We start from the raw sequence: 16956 nt of genomic DNA, 5'->3' as shown, positions 1-16956 counted from the left end.
TTGTCAAGCTTGTTATACAAGCTTCAGCTCCTCGCTAACTTTATGTGCTGACAGGAAACATTGGAAATCATCATTTATAAAGTCTGTCAGTGCTGGACTGTAAAAAAAAGAAAAAATATTTTTTTTTCTAGCCATCCTATTTTTAGCCTGAGTATTCGAAACTTTTAAGACTGTTGTCAGAAGTTTAAAATTTAAAGAGCGCCCGTCACCTACAGAGAAAGCATATAACCAATTTGTGAGTTGAACCATAACAGAAAAGCATCATGAATTTTCCTGTCAGTCTTGCAGTCTGTTCACTTGGATTTACTGGAATCATTTACTTACAGTGTGTTCACCAGGGGTAAATGGCTTCTGAGACATTTCAAGATTATGTCTCTTAAGATGATCATTGATTACCGGAAAAGCCACTGCACGCTGATCAGAACTATACCATAAGCAGTGGTAAAGTACATGTAGTGTATTGATTTGGACAGATTTTCAGCTGCAAATCGGTAGAGAATCAGGAGGAGCGGTCAAAGAGATCAATTAAAAAGGGACTCCTGTAAAACGCAATAGTCCCACATTGTGTCCAAGAAGACATTCAGTTTGTGCATTTGATTTTGTGATTCAGCTCTGTACTGGATGATTGATGAATTTTTTAAATCGCTCACTACAAATTAAATCGCTCAGAAGTCGCTGTCCTTAATGCATTGAGTAGCTTGAAACATCTCCAAAATGGCTCCAGTCAAGAGAGTCTCTAATAGTTTATTTGTTTAAATCGCTACATGGTGGGATTTCTAAAAAAAAAAAGTAGTACCGTATTTTTCGGACAATAAAACGCACTTTTTAGCAAGAATAAATCTTGCTAAAAAGTCCTTGCATCTTATAGTCGGCAGTCAAGGTGCCCGGCTGCGCCAGACCCCCTGACCGCTTCCTTAACCCCTTCCCCACCCAATAGTAGTTACGGAAACAGGGTAGCTCGCATGCTACGCTGCTGCCGTAACTGCCATTCACTACTATGGGAGTTACAGAAACAGCATAGCTCAGCGAGTTACGCCATTTCCGTAACTCCCAACCATGTAATCAGGAAGTGGCCGGGAGTCAGGGTGAGCACAAAAAGCTAGAACGGGGTTTAGGTGGCCCCATTCTAGAGGTAGGTGCGGGTCCCAGAAGTGGGACTCGCATCTATCTGACATTTATGACATATCCTGTGGATATGTCATAAATGTCCCTCATGGGAAAACCCCTTTAAAACGCAGCGGATTAATAGCGACCGCAGCATTTGAACAGTTAGGAGTAGGACAGCCCCCCTCCGGCAGCCCAATAGCCCCCTGCAACATGATCAGCCAATGGTTGTCATGACAGCCCGGGGGCCTAATGAAGGCCCATAGGTCTGCCTTCTGTCTGCCAAGCCTTGCCTCTGGCAGGGCTTAGCAGAAGCTTGTAAAAATGACAATTTACTGCAATATATTTGTATTGCAGTGTATTGTACCAGCGATCTAACGATCACTGGTTCAAGTCCCCTAGGGGAATTAATAAAATGTGTAACAATTTTTTTTTACAGGAGTGGAAAAACAATATAAAAAAATAAATACTAAAAGGTCTAAAAAAACACCCCGTTTCCCATTTTTCTCCAAGGAATGTAAAAATAAAAATTGGTGTCGCCACATCCGTAAAAGTCTAAACTATTACAAAATACCATTATTTAACTCACACGGTGAACGGCGTAAAAATATGAACACACCAGAATCATTGTTTCTTGGTCACCTTAGTGCTAAAAAAAATTAAAGTGATCAAAAAAAAAAAGTCGGATGTACCAAGAAATGATGGCAATAAAAAATACAGCTCGTCCCGCAAAAAATAAGCCCACCCACCGCTCAAGTCGATGAAAAAATATAAGTTATGGATCTCAGAATGTGGTGAAACAGGACAATTTTTTTTTTTTTAACAAATAGTTTTTTCTTTGTAAAAGAAATTAAATATTAAATCATTTTTACCTACTTTCTGTGGTCTAAAACCTGTGTGTCTTATTGTCCAAAAAAATAATGTAATTACTTATTTCCTCCATAGAGTAATGTGAAAATCACTTGGAACTCTCTTGGAAATGCACTAGTCTGTCTTGTGTACCCTAGACTTAAAGGGGTTATCCCGGGTTTAAAAATCTTTAGGATAGGCCATCAATATTAGATTGTTGGGGGTCCGACTCTCTGCACACGTCTGTAATTTTGTAGTATGAACAGCCTGAAACCTGATGTAAACAATGAGCCCGCTGCCACTTCAAAAAGCTGACTGGTGGGGATGCAGAGAGTTGGACCTCCACTTATCTAATTTTGAAGGCAATACATTTTTAAATCCTGGATAACCCCTTTAAATCATCAAGCTAATTGTCTGTTTCAAGCACAGAATACAAATTTAATGTTGCCTTGTCATTACATGATCTGGAAGGTTATTAATGAATATGAAATGAATGTTAGATAAGAAATTCTAAAAGCTGCCCAAGTCTCTCACTTTCAATTTTAACTTTGCTTGGGACCTCACCACTGAGGTAGATGGACCCTCTTCTGAATCCCGACTACTGTTTGATCCAAGAGAACCAAAAGGACACTGAAAATGGCGTGGCTCAGGGGAAAAAGGCTGGTGCCGGATTACTGGAAGCAGGCTTGCGCCGGAATATTGGAAGCGGCCACAGGATACCGAATGGTCATGGACAAAGGAAACTTCCTTAAATAGTCCTGGATGTTCAGCAATAGGCTGGGGGCACTATTCCTGATGCACACACTGGCCCTTTAACACCCCAGAGCGCACACGCGGATCCTGCGGGTCCCAGGAGGAGGCAGAGTACGCCGGCGTTACAGGCTTTTTTGTGCTCTCTGTACCCTTGGTTTGGTCCAAAGATTTTTTTGAATCCTGGGCTCACTTTCTCTTGCCCTCTTGACAACATAGGGTGGCTGGAGGGTTATTAGACCTCAGCCATAAACCAGGTTAACACCTATCTACCAAAATAATAAGCTGCTGAAATCATAAACGTCTGCAGGACATTTTATGGTACACCTGCTATGGTGATTATTTATTAGCAGACAAATAGCCATTCTTTGTCCCCACTCCATGTCGTCTAGAGACTGGATTGTCAACGTGCAGTAAGTGTACCCCACAGTTCACTACAGCACAGAGTATCGTCATTGTTTTGGGGGTACTTTGATGTAATTTATTTGAGTAAGGAATACTTTACTGGTCTTGAGGACAACAATAACGGACAAACAGAAAAGAGGGGAGACGTATGATAATGTCTGAAACAAAGGCCTCAAGGTAGTTATAATTTGGTAGATTGGCAACAGAGTTTTCAGCTTTTGGATACCAAGTCTTTGAAATCTGTGTAACATAAAACCTCCCATTACATCCATCGATCAGCCAAAACCAAATCCTGGCTTCTGCACAGGCATCTATGTAACCTCTTGACATGTCAGAAGATACTATAAGTGGGAATACCCTTTTAAATATCCTCAACGGCATGTTCCGAATACATGAACTGAGGAAAGATAGGGTATATTCACACGCGGCCGATTTGTTGCAGAAATTTCTGCAACTGTCCCATTCATCAGAATCGGTCTCGCAGAAAACCATGCATATGCTGCCGTAACAACCTAATTTACACATATGGAACGAGATTCAGTCGCAGAAATTTTTGCAACAAATCCGACATGTGTGAGTATATGGCCATATAGTAGTTTTCTAATTAGCGGTGATATTTCTAGTAAAAGGTTAAAGTTAACAGATGTAAATGGAAGACTTTTCTGTGTGCTGTTGAGCAAAGTTTAGGATATGAAACAGAAATATAATCTCAAATTGATTATCGATAAAATTAACTTTGTAAGTTTTTTTAAATTAAGCCTCTTAGAAAACCTGGTTGTCAAACGTGAATGACACTCTCTAGACTACCCCGGTGTGCACTGCCAATGTATTTTTATTGTCACCTTGATATTGCATCTGGAATTTATGTTACTAGCTGAGTGCCACATACCTTGATGCCACATAGTGCAGACCATGGACAATCCATTGCACCTCATGTGTAAACCATAGCATCTGCAATACTATCTTGGGATGAAAGTTCAGCATCTCATAGGTCTCCGCCATAGTCCATTATGGACTTGCATGTTAAGACAACTCAACACCATGCATTAGAAATGGGAGAACAGAAATAGACTTTAAGGCCATGTTCACATCTACGTGGAAGACCCCTCCGTTGGCTAGTCCATGGAAATAACAGCAAGAATAACGCAGAATGCAGTGCTATTCTTGCTGTCAAAATGTCAGACACTCCATTATAAGTCAATGTGATCCGTTGTATGACGCATAGACGGAGCCTAATCTGGATAAATGCTCTGGAGGGGATAGATAGATAGATTAGATAGATAGATAGATAGATAGATAGATAGATAGATAGATAGATAGATAGATAGATAGATAGATAGATAGATAGATAGATAGATAGATAGATAGATAGATAGATAGATAGATAGATAGATAGATAGATAGGATAGATAGATAGATGTTAATTGAGCAGTCAAATCATGTTTTTATTTGCTTTGAAAAATAGAAACCGTTGTTATTTTAGATAAAAAAAATATATATAAAAAATAAAAAAAAATGTAGACATGAACAGACACAGTTCACACATCTTATTTCATCCTCCTGCTCTGTTGTAGTTTTCAGTAAATGCCCTGAAGAGCTTTTCCCCCTCTAATCACTATAAACCGAGGCACAGAGAATTCATCTGACAGTTGTTTGCTTACCGAAATGCTTGTGTGGAATCCAGGTGAAGTGTTCTGCGTGGGTGGACAGGAGAATCTCCACATCTGCAGAAAGCCTCTTCCAATTAGTAAACTCCAGAGTAAAATTAACAATGTCATTATTTACAGAACCGATCCTGCAAAACAAAAAATTATAACAAGATGTAATACAGCGTCCTGTAAATACACACTGAAATAACACAGCTTTATGGCTCTGTGCAATTTCTCATTGAATACTGAATGGACAGATAAACTTATGGAGAAAACGGAAGGGGGTCATGAAGAATAACCTCATTATTTGTTTCTGGGGTATCCACACTCCATTAAGTAATAGCAGGTAGCAAAGTCTAAATTCTTGTTGGAAAACCTTAAAGAATCTAGGCTCAGATTTCATGAATAAATACAAAGTGACCTTTTACCAAAAAACATCTTATGGTCTTTTGGGGCGAATATCTACGAGCTCTGCACACTAACTAGAAGTGACATCTGTCCTTTCATTTAGGCAACTGCCTTTTATTCAGAGATTTCTTATACATTGTCGGAGGACCAGAATTTGAAACTAACCATCTATGGTATCTACAGAAGCATAAGATGTTGACCGGACCTCTTGAGAGCCACTCATTATGGCTTGGCAGAGCTTGGAATCACAAACCTGGAGAAATATTTTTTTTCGTCAAGCCTCAGAAATTTAACTCAATTTGTCCACTTTGCTTTAAAAGCCCAAAAAACTTATTGAAACTTCTACAGTATGTTCTATTTATCAAACCTTAGCACATTGTATCAAGACGTAGAACCAGTAGTACTGGGGTTTCCAAACACGTAGATATTTGTACGTTTTGCAAAGTCTCACTGTTTCTCAAACTTTTGCTGTATTTAATCTATTGGTGGAATTGTATTATTGTTTTGTTGGGACTAGAAAACAGACTAAAGCACTGAATAGATGTTTCTTTACACGTCTAAGTTCCTGCTGTCAATGGTGAATGTTTAAAGGAGATGGTTGCTCAAATTTTTACAGCATTTTCATTCGTCAGGTCACCAATTCTAAAGTAAATGAGGCTATTACACCAAAGTAACCAATAATCCCCGTAGCAGAAGATAAATGGGTTGTGTTCTTTATGGGAATTAGTGACCTGTCTCATCAGGTCAATATAGTAACAAAAGGGCTATAGGTGCCAGTACCTAGGGGTATATCAAGTTTTGGTCAAGTCCCGTTTTTACGTCATGGTAGTAACAATGAGGAACGGGTAAAAGTCATGTTGACCGTTAGAAGATTCAGAGGAAAATGGATGCAAGGTGTCCTAGCCTGATCAGCAACGTAAATGTGGACTACACTCAGGGTAACTATAGTCAAGTCATTTACGGGTCCTTAGGCTAGGATTACATGGGATACTTTGTGGGTGCTGAACATAACATTACAGAACTACGTCAGCGTGTCCTTAAGCTCTAGCATAATTGCAAAACGTCAATGCTGCCAGACCAAAATATAAAGGTTGTGTGCCTAGCGTGTGACTGTATCGTGGCTAAGTGTGCGCTTTTAGAGCAAAATCAGGGCACGCAATATGGGGGAAAGAAACCAAAAGTTAACACCTTCCCATGTAAATTAACGGCTAATGGCATGGTACCTGTGCCATTAGACCGTAAAAAGTAATGTAAAAAATAATAATTTTTTTACCCATTGTTTTGTAACTTTTCCTACAATATGTGATACACTTTATACACAATATTGATTGAAGGCTATTTAAAATCAGTTGGATAAGATATTTCTTTTAAATTATATATCGCTTATCTTTACAAGATGTCACATTCTTTAAAAGTGACAATTTTTTCATTCTTCACCCTAGAGAGTCCAGTGTGAAGAGAGCCGTTGCGAGCACCAATTCCTAGGAGGGGGCCAGGGTGGTTAGCTCTTCAGAGCAGCTTTTTTTTATGAACTAGAAAGTGATATCTCAGACCCTGGGGAAATTGTGCTCCAGATGATGCCTGAGCTGTTAATTCTTTATGCTTTCTGAAGCTTATTCGACTATAAACACACACAGCTACCATCTCTTACCAACTATGCCAGGTCTGACAATAAGTTTCTGTCCGGTGTATTTACACTGAAAATTCATATTTATTTCATGAAGATCTAATTACCTTTGTGTTGCTGTAATAAAATGACATTACACGGAAAAACCATAACAAACGGATAGCTGAAAATAGCTTTCCTCTTTTGTACTTTTACTCTATCTTTAAAAGTTGCTTTCTGCTCATTGCCATCTTCTCACAGTAGTTGGTGAGATGCGACACTTACCAATTGGAAAACATAGTGTCCCATGTTAGTGTGCTTCAACCACAATGGATTCTACTCACACTTTTCTGTAACCTAGAATCTTCAACAGGAAGTCAATCAACTACACTTCAGCCAGCTAGTAAACATATTTCTATTGCATTTGCTGTGCTCCTAAATCCTTGTGTGTAGTCTTTCTCTTGGTAGTTCTACCATATGTGTACCAATTTCAAGGACAGGAAGTAGATGTCTGACAGGTACCACTGTCAGCCATGTTAGATCTGGTGTTACAAATCTCTCGGTCACCTGGTCAATCAGTGCCCCACCCTATATCAGTTCTCATTGGCAGTCAGTGAGAAAAATTATCTTCTCATTGTGCAGAGACATACGGTACTTGAGTCAATATATCTAGAGTGTGAAACATGATCTGACATCAGTAACCAAATGTTTATATCGCGCATATGTAAGGCTCTGATCATATCTGCGCTCATATTTTGGTATATTCTCATTTGCGGAAATGTAGTTTTACTGTACAAATAAAATAGCTTTATTGTAATTTAGGGTATTTCTAAAAAGAATAGGAAAAAAAAAAGGACTACAAGTACTATTTATAGGACTACCTTTTTTAAAAATGTCTGTAAAAAGGGCAATACGTGACAAAAAAAGGGCATTTAAAAAATACAAATTTGAGGGTACAGCTGTAGCTTTTGTAAAATATAAAGAGCTTAATAAAATCTGTAAAAAGATAATAAAAATCAGCAAAAATACAAAATGAAAGGCAGGTGGCCAAGGATAGTAAAACAAATCCTAAAAAAATCTTCAAGCATATAAATGCAAAAAAGCCAAGGTCTGAACATGTAGGACCCTTAGATAGTGGTAATGGGGAGTTGGTCACAGGGGATCAAGAGAAGGCAGAGTTACTAAATGGGTTCTTCCGCTCTGTATATACAACAGAAGAAAGAGCAGCTGCTGTAGCCGCTGCCAGTGCTGTTAATATTTCAGTTGATATACTGAATTGGATGAATGTAGATATGGTGCAAGCTAAATAAAATAAACGTACACAAGGCCCCGGGACCAGATGAGTTACACCCTAGAGTTCTTAAGGAGCTTAGTTCAGTTATTTCTGTCCCCCTCTTCATAATATTTAGAGAGTCTCTCATGACTGGTATAGTGCCAAGGGACTGGCGCAGAGCAAATGTGGTGCCTATTTTCAAAAGGTCTAGGTCTTCGCCGGGTAATTATAGACCAGTAAGCTTAACATCAATTGTGGGGAAAATGTTTGAGGGGCTATTGAGGGACTATATACAGAATTATGTGACAATAAATAGTATTATAAGTGACAGCCAGCACGGTTTTACAAAGGACAGAAGCTGTCAAACCAACCTGAGTTGTTTTTATGAAGAGGTAAGCAGAAGCCTAGACAGAGGGGCCGCTGTGGATATAGTGTTTTTGGACTTTGCAAAGGCATTTGACACTGTCCCCCATAGACGTCTAATGGGTAAATTAAGGACTATAGGTTTAGAAAGTATAGTTTGTAATTGGATTGAGAATTGGCTCAAGGACCGTATCCAGAGAGTTGTGGTCAATGATTCCTACTCTGAATGGTCCCCAGTTATAAGTGGTGTACCTCAGGGTTCAGTGTTGGGACCACTATTATTGAACTTATTTATTAATGATATAGAGGATGGGATTAATAGCACTATTTCTATTTTTGCAGATGACACCAAGCTATGCAATATAGTTCAGACTATGGAAGATGTTTGTGAATTGCAGGCAGATTTAAACACACTAAGTGTTTGGGCGTCCACTTGGCAAATGAAGTTTAATGTAGATAAATGTAAAGTTATGCACCTGGGTACGAACAACCTGCATGCATCATATGTCCTAGGGGGAGCTACACTGAGGGAGTCACTTGTTGAGAAGGATCTGGGTGTACTTGTAAATCATAAACTAAATAACAGCATGCAGTGTCAATCAGCTGCTTCAAAGGCCAGCAAAATATTGTCGTGTATCAAAAGAGGCATGGACTCGCGGGACAGGGATGTACTTTACAAAGCATTAGTGAGGCCTCATCTAGAATATGCAGTCCAGTTCTGGGCTCCAGTTCATAGAAAGGATGCCCTGGAGTTGGAAAAAATACAAAGAAGAGCAACGAAGCTAATAAGGGGCATGGAGAATCTAAGTTATGAGGAAAGATTAAAAGAACTAAACCTATTTAGCCTTGAGAAAAGACGACTAACGGGGGACATGATTCACTTATATAAATATATGAATGGCACATACAAAAAATATGGTGAAATCCTGTTCCATGTAAAACCCCCTCAAAAAACAAGGGGGCACTCCCTCCGTCTGGAAAAAGAAAGGTTCAACCTGCAGAGGCGACAAGCCTTCTTTACTGTGAGAACGGTGAATTTATGGAATAGCCTACCGCAGGAGCTGTCACAGCAGGGACAGTAGATGGCTTTAAAAAAGGCTTAGATAATTTCCTAGAACAAAAAAATATTAGCTCCTATGTGTAGATTTTTTTTTTACTTCCCCTTTCCCATCCCACTTCCCCTTTCCCATCCCTTGGTTGAACTTGATGGACATGTGTCTTTTTTCAACCGTACAAACTATGTAACTATGTAAACCAATTTCTCACCTTTTATAAAAGTAATATTATGTAGTAGAACTACCAACTTATCTAATTTTCTGTTTTGACATCTATAGAATTTAAAAGGGAAACCACCAAAAACTACACTTCCCCATTAAGAAATTCCATGCGTCATTTTAATACTAGTTCTTTATATATCAGATCCACCACAGTAGGGCCGTTGCATAGCAAAAGTTCGAATCAGGCTTCATTAACATACTTTTTGAGTCAATACTTGCAAAATTATTCACCCCCACGGTATTTGTTTCATGTTTTATTGCATCACAACCATAAATTTAAATGGATTTTTGGTGGTTTTGTACCATTTTATTTACACAACATGCCTACCACTTTCAAGGTGTAAAATATTTTTTACTGTGACACAATAATTAAGAACTAAGACATTCACCACCTGAAATTCAATGCTTTGTTGAACCACATCTAGACACTGGGATTTTTGCCCATTCTTCCAGGCAAAACTGCTCTTCCTTCAAGTTAGATGGGTTGTGTTGGTGTACAGCATTGTTCAAGCCATGCCACAGATTCTCATTTGGATTGAGGTCAGGGCTTTGGCTATACCATTCCAAGACATTTAAATTTCTACCTTAAAGAGGCTCTGTCACCAGATTTTGCAGCCCCTATCTGCTATTGCAGCAGATAGGCGCTGCAATGTAGATTACAGTAACGTTTTTATTTTTAAAAAACGAGCATTTTTGGCCAAGTTATGACCATTTTCGTATTTATGCAAATGAGGCTTGCAAAAGTACAACTGGGCGTGTTGAAAAGTAAAAGTACAACTGGGCGTGTATTATGTGCGTACATCGGGGCGTGTTTACTACTTTTACTAGCTGGGCTTTCTGATGAGAAGTATCATCCACTTCTCTTCAGAACGCCCAGCTTCTGGCAGTGCAGATCTGTGACGTCACTCACAGGTCCTGCATCGTGTCGGCACCAGAGGCTACAGTTGATTCTGAAGCAGCATCAGCATTTGCAGGTAAGTAGCTACATCGACTTACCTGCAAACGCCGATGCTGCTGCAGAATCATCTGTAGCCTCTGGTGCCGACATGATGCAGGACCTGTGAGTGACGTCACAGCGTGATCTCTGGAGAACACGGCTGTGTCTGCACTGCCAGAAGCTGGGCGTTGTGAAGAGAAGTGGATGACACTTCTATACACAACACCCAGCTAGTAAAAGTAGTAAACACGCCCCGATGTACGCACATAATACACGCCCAGTTGTACTTTTACTTTTCAACACGCCCAGTTGTACTTTTGCAAGCCTCATTTGCATAAATACGAAAATGGTTATAACTTGGCCAAAAATGCTCGTTTTTTAAAAATAAAAACGTTACTGTAATCTACATTGCAGCGCCTATCTGCTGCAATAGCAGATAGGGGTTGCAAAATCTGGTGACAGAGCCTCTTTAAACCCCTTCAGTGTAGCTTTAGTAGTATGTTTAGGGTCAGAGTCCTGCTGGAAGGTGAATCTCTGTCCCAGTCTCAAATCTTTGGCAGACAAACCGGTTTTCCTCAATAATTGCCCCGTATAAACTGCCATCCATCTTTCCTTCAATCCTGAGTAGTTTTCAAGTCCCTGCCGAAGAAAAGCATCCCCACAGTATGATGCTGCCATCATCATGCTGCACTGTGGAAATGGTGTTCTTGGGGTTATGGGAAGTGTTGGGTTTGTGCAACAAAAAACGTTTCTTATGATGGCCAAAAACGTCAATGTTGACCAGAGAACATTCTTCCATGTGTTCGAGGAGCCTGCCACATGCTGTTTGGCGTACTCAAAACATGTTTTCTTACGTTTTTCTTTAACCCCTTTAGGATGCAGCCTGTTTTGGCCTTGTGGCACAGCCGATTTTTTCAAATCGGACATGTGTCACTTTATGTGGAAATAACTCCGGAATGCTTTTACCTATCCAAGCAATTCGGAGATTGTTTTCTCGTGACATATTGTACTTTATGATAGTAGAAAAATTTGGTGGATAAATTCAATATTTATTAGTGAAAAACACCAAAATTGAGAAAATTTGCAAAAATGTGGATTTTTCTAAATTTAAATGTTTCTGCTTGTAAAACAGATAGTAATATCACACAAAATAGTCACTAGTTAACATTACCCATATGTCTACTTTATGTTTGCATCGTTTTTTGAACGTCCTTTCATTTTTCTAGGACGTTACAAGGCTTAGAACTTTAGCAGCAATTTCTCACATTTTCAAGAAAATTTCAAGGCTATTTTTACAGGTATCAGTTTAGTTCTAAAGTGGTTTTGAGGGCCTTATATATTAGAATCCCCCAATAAATCACCCCATTTTAAAAACTGCACCACTCAAAGTATTCAAAACAGCATTCAGAAAGTTTCTTAACCCTTTATTTTCACAGAAAATAAAGCACAGTAGAGGGGAAATTTACAAATGTCATTATCTTTTTTTGCCGAAATTCATTTGGAAAAAAAAAAAAATCTGTAAAAGAAGGTTTTACCAGAGAAACACAATATTTATTGCCCAGGTTCTGCAGTTTTTAAAAATATCCCACATGTGGCCCTAGTGTCCTAATGGACCGAAACACCGGCCTCAGAAGCAAAAGAGCACCTAGTGGATTTTGGGGTTTGCTTTTTTTTTAGAATATATTTTAGGCACCATGTCCGGTTTGAAGAGGTCTTGTGGTGCCAAAACAGTGGAAACTCTCCAAAAGTGACCCCATTTTGGAAACTACACACCTCAAGGAATGTATCTAGGGGTATAGTTAGCATTTTGACCCCACAGGTATTTTGCTATATTTATTGGAGTTAGTCTGTGAAAATGAAAATCAACTTTTTCTGAAAAACATAGAAATTTGTAACATTTGTAAAGCATCTTCTCCAGATTACAGAAATACCCCATATGTGGTAAACTGCTGTTAAAAAACAAAAAAGTAAAAAAGTTACACATATTTGGTATTGCTGCGTCCGTAACGACCCCAACTATAAACTTATTACAATATTTAACCCGCACGGTGAACATTGTAAAAAATAAAATACCATGCAAAAATTGCTGTTTTCTTTGAATCCAGCCTTAAAAAAAAAATGTGATAAAAAGTGATCAAAAAGTCGCATCTACTCCAAAATGGTACCGATAAAAACTACAAGTCATCCCGCAAAAAAAAAGCCCTCATACAACTGCATCGGCGAAAAAATAAAAAAAAGTTATGGCTCTTCAAATATGGAGACACAAAAACAAATAATTTTGAAAAAAAAATATGTTTTCATTGTGTAAAAGTAGTAAAACATACAAAATCTATATAAATTTGGTATCGTTGCAATCGCAACAACCCACTGACTAAAGTTTGTGTTATTTATACCACACGGTAAATGGCGTAAATTTAGGACGCAAAAAAGTGTGGCGAAATTGCAGGTTTTATTCTATTAAAAAATAAAAAAAATTATAGCTCTTTGAATGAGACAATGGAAAAACGTAAAAAATGGCTTGGTCATTAAGGTCTAAAATAGGCTGGTCATTAAGGGGTTAAGAGGGTCTTAAAAATCTCTTTAGAGAAGAAAATGTCCAAAAAAAATAATCTAAAATCAATCCATGTGTTATATTCCAAGATATATATATTTTTTCTTACCTCCGTAAAGTAAACTGAAGGTTGTATTTATTTGCATCCACGCAACTGTGTAGCTGTCCTGTTGTCCACATGAAATGTGAAAAGTACTGTATGATTTGTGTAAACAAGTGTTTTGCGCAGTACACCTCATTGTTAGTAGACGTGCCCTTCAATTATATCGTAGGAAAAACTGCTGTAAGCACCAGATATTTAACTTTGATATAAATCATAAGTGATAGCTTTCGAAAGTCATATTGTATCACAGCCGAATGACAACACCCTAGCTTAAGTTTAATTAGCAAACATTTCGTATTCCATTCGAAACACTTAATTTGTTGTGGGATTTTTTTTTCCTCACCGGCTTCAGCTGACTTGCAAGTATTTTATATATCATGCCTGTCTTAAGCCTTTTCAGAATATCTAATTTGCAGACTGGATTGTGACAGGCAATTATTTCAGCAAGTAAATCTTTCTACCTTCAAACTCTAATTTTTCTGTGTGTATATTTTGTCACGCTTGAAAATAATAAGTGCAATCGAAAGTAAATGCCGCGTCTACTGCTAGTTGATTAGGTGTTAATTTTATTGTTGAGCTGAATTTATAAAATGTGGCGGCCTAAAATATTACAGCGTTAAAGGGTTTATTACTATTTGCTATTATTGGGCGTGCTACAGGTTGAACTTTGTGAAGAACTAGTTCTAAAAATAATAATAATTTGTAAAACACATTTGACTGTCATTATTTATAGGCAGAAATCATAGGTTTTAATCATTGGGTAGTATTTATGGTACTGGTCGGATACATATATAGACCCTATGGACAAACGGTAAGAAAACATTAAAAAGGGGTTGTCCCATCCGAACAAACCCTTCTACAAATGAGGATCTACTGGTTATCAGCAGTTCACTGTGGGTCAGGCAGCTAAAACCTCATCAATCAGCTTTAATTGCCTGTGGAAGCTGCATGCGAACGCACACTTCTCCTGCAGTGGTCACTGCAGGAGAAATGTGGTATTACATGGCGCCCATTCAAATAAATGAGTGATGCATGTAAAACATGTTCACGCTGACTCCTCCAGAGCTGCTCTTTGCAGATCTCCGGTTTAGCTAACACACGAAGGAACCGAGCAGAGAGAATTAACTCTTTAAAGCACAGTGGTTACAAATACACCATGAATAGGGGATGCTGCATTTTAACAAATTATGGTCCCCATTACCATACATCTGACTGCTATAGAATTCTCATAATCTCAATCATTCCCGAATATATTTCTATTACTAGCATCACACTCTCTAGAATAAATTGGTAATTCATTCAACAGGGGCCGCATTTAGAAGGAAAAAAAAATGATTACTTTTGAGCCCAACTACTCTGGGCTGCAGCCAGTAGGGTCTGTATCTTCTCAAGGTGCCTATGCTGCCTCTGACTTCTGCTGGGTACATAAATATAATTAGATCTTCGCCGGAATTCTGCTTTTAGTTAGAGGGGTCATTCTGGATTTTAAAATTGATGGCCTATCCTTAGGAAAGGCCATCAATATTAGATTAGTGGAGGTACGAGGCTCCCGTCACCTCCGCCAATCCACTGTTTTTAATTGGCCGTGGCGCTTTGTTTATACGGATTTCATTTTTGTTCGTACTTGCACACACACTTACATTTATAGCGTCTGTGCAAGGTTATTTGAATGGGATAGAACTGCAATACCTTGCACAGCTACTAAGAAAGGAACGGCGTGTGCAAGTACAAACAAAAATGAAACCCCTGTAAACAACAAAGAGGCTGCAGCACCTTCAAACAGCTGATCGGCGGTGGCACCAGGAGTTAGACCCCCACCAAACGAACAATGATGGCATATCCTAAGGATAGACTAGCAAGTTTAAAATCCCGGATAACCCCTTGTTGTCCAGGATTAGAAAAAGATGACTTTTTTTCCAAAACCGGTGCCACCCTTATCCACAGAATGTGTGTGGTACCAGACACAGCCCATAGACAGGGGTGACGCTGTATATTGGAAGAAAGCAGTCATGTTTTTCTAGACTACATGTACAGCTGTCATATGCTACCCTTAAAATGTTTTTTTACTGGAATTTCCACTAATGGCCCATCACGATTATGAACCCTAAATACGTAATTGGTGGGTATACTACCTCTGGGACCTTTCCAATCACCAGAAAAAAGGGGCAGGGGCAGTAGCATACGCATGAGAATCGCAGTTATGGGACCACAGCGCTCCGTTAGGGGTGGTTGTCCCATCAATAAAAGATTGTTTATTTAAAATCCTGGAAAAAAAGTCTTTAACCGGTTAAAGAGGCTCTGTCACCAGATTTTGCAACCCCTATCTGCTATTGCAGCAGATAGGCGCTGCAATGTAGATTACAGTAACGTTTTTATTTTTACATTTTGCAAAAGTCCAAGTGGGCGTGTTTAAAGTAAAAGTCCAAGTGGGCGTGTATTATGTGCGTACATCGGGGCGTTTTTACTACTTTTACTAGCTGGGCTTTCCGACGAGAAGTATCATTCACTTCTCTTCAGAACGCCCAGCTTCTGGCAGTGCAGACACAGCCGTGTTCTCGAGAGATCACGCTGTGTCGTCACTCACAGGTCCTGCATCGTGTCGGACGAGTGACGACACATCGGCACCAGAGGCTACAGTTGATTCTGCAGCAGCATCGGTGTTTGCAGGTAAGTCGATGTAGCTACTTACCTGCAAACGCTGATGCTGCTGCAGAATCAACTGTAGCCTCTGGTGCCGATGTGGCCGACACGATGCAGGACCTGGGGCAGGAAGTGAGTGACGTCACAGCGTGATCTCTCGAGAACACGGCTGTGTCTGCACTGCCAGAAGCTGGGCGTTCTGAAGAGAAGTGGATGATACTTCTCGTCAGAACGCCCAGCTAGTAAACGTAGTAAAAACGCCCCGATGTACGCACATAATACACGCCCACTTGGACTTTTGCAAGCCTCAGTTGCATAAATACAAAAATGGTCATAACTTGGCCAAAAATGCTCGTTTTTTTTAAAATAAAAACGTTACTGTAATCTACATTGCAGCGCCTATCTGCTGCAATAGCAGATAGGGGTTGCAAAATCTGGTGACAGCCTCTTTAAGGACTAGGCTGTTTTACAGCTAAATGACCAGCGCAAATTTGACAATTTTGCTATGCGCTTCTTTAGATGACTATAACTCTGCAGGTGAATGAAGTTCATCTTTGAATTTTACACTCTTTTTAAAGGACATATAGGGCTTTGTTTTAGTGGCATTTGTCAGTATATATCATTTTTATTTTTTTCTCTAAAGTGGGCAAAATTGGAAAAAAATGCAAGAATTTAGCAATTGCGTCAGTTTATGATAGCATTTTTCACACACGGTATGGACCACGGACAAAATTAATCTCCTTTCACATTCTTCCACTTCTCCCGTGCATGGGGATACCAAATATGTGTGCCTTATTCACTGTGCGGGCATGTGCCAGGGCTTGGCATAAAAGGAGGCTTTTTGGTCCAGGAATTCTGCATTTGATTTTATAGCCGCATACTGTTTTCTTGGGGGCGTAACGCTGCTGAAACATTAGAATCACCCCATAAATTACTTCATTCACGCAAGTAGACCCCACAAGGTTTTCTTCAAGGGGTTTATCATATTTTTAGACAGTCCAGTTTTTTTCTGAAATTTTCTTGAATAAGATGGATCAAAAT

General features: G+C 39.1%; 1 protein-coding gene across 6 annotated transcripts in view; it reads right to left on the bottom strand.

Annotated features, from left to right (window-relative positions):
• ASB3 (ankyrin repeat and SOCS box containing 3) overlaps positions 1–16956 on the bottom strand; it is a 93640-nt gene that overhangs the window by 4913 nt on the left and 71771 nt on the right. For all 6 annotated transcript variants that reach the window (XR_012883259.1, XM_075863165.1, XM_075863160.1 and 3 more), the window contains exon 9: positions 4770–4903. Coding sequence is in view for 5 of the 6 variants with exons in the window: in XM_075863165.1 (XP_075719280.1) it covers positions 4770–4903 (134 nt within the window). In the remaining variant the exon portion in view is untranslated. The remainder of the gene's footprint in view (positions 1–4769; positions 4904–16956) is intronic.

Source organism: Rhinoderma darwinii, chromosome 4, assembly GCF_050947455.1.
Source record: "Rhinoderma darwinii isolate aRhiDar2 chromosome 4, aRhiDar2.hap1, whole genome shotgun sequence".
Taxonomy (NCBI): Eukaryota; Metazoa; Chordata; class Amphibia; order Anura; family Rhinodermatidae; genus Rhinoderma; species Rhinoderma darwinii.
Note: the sequence above shows the minus strand (reverse complement) of the source record. Positions and strands in the feature narration are given on the sequence as shown.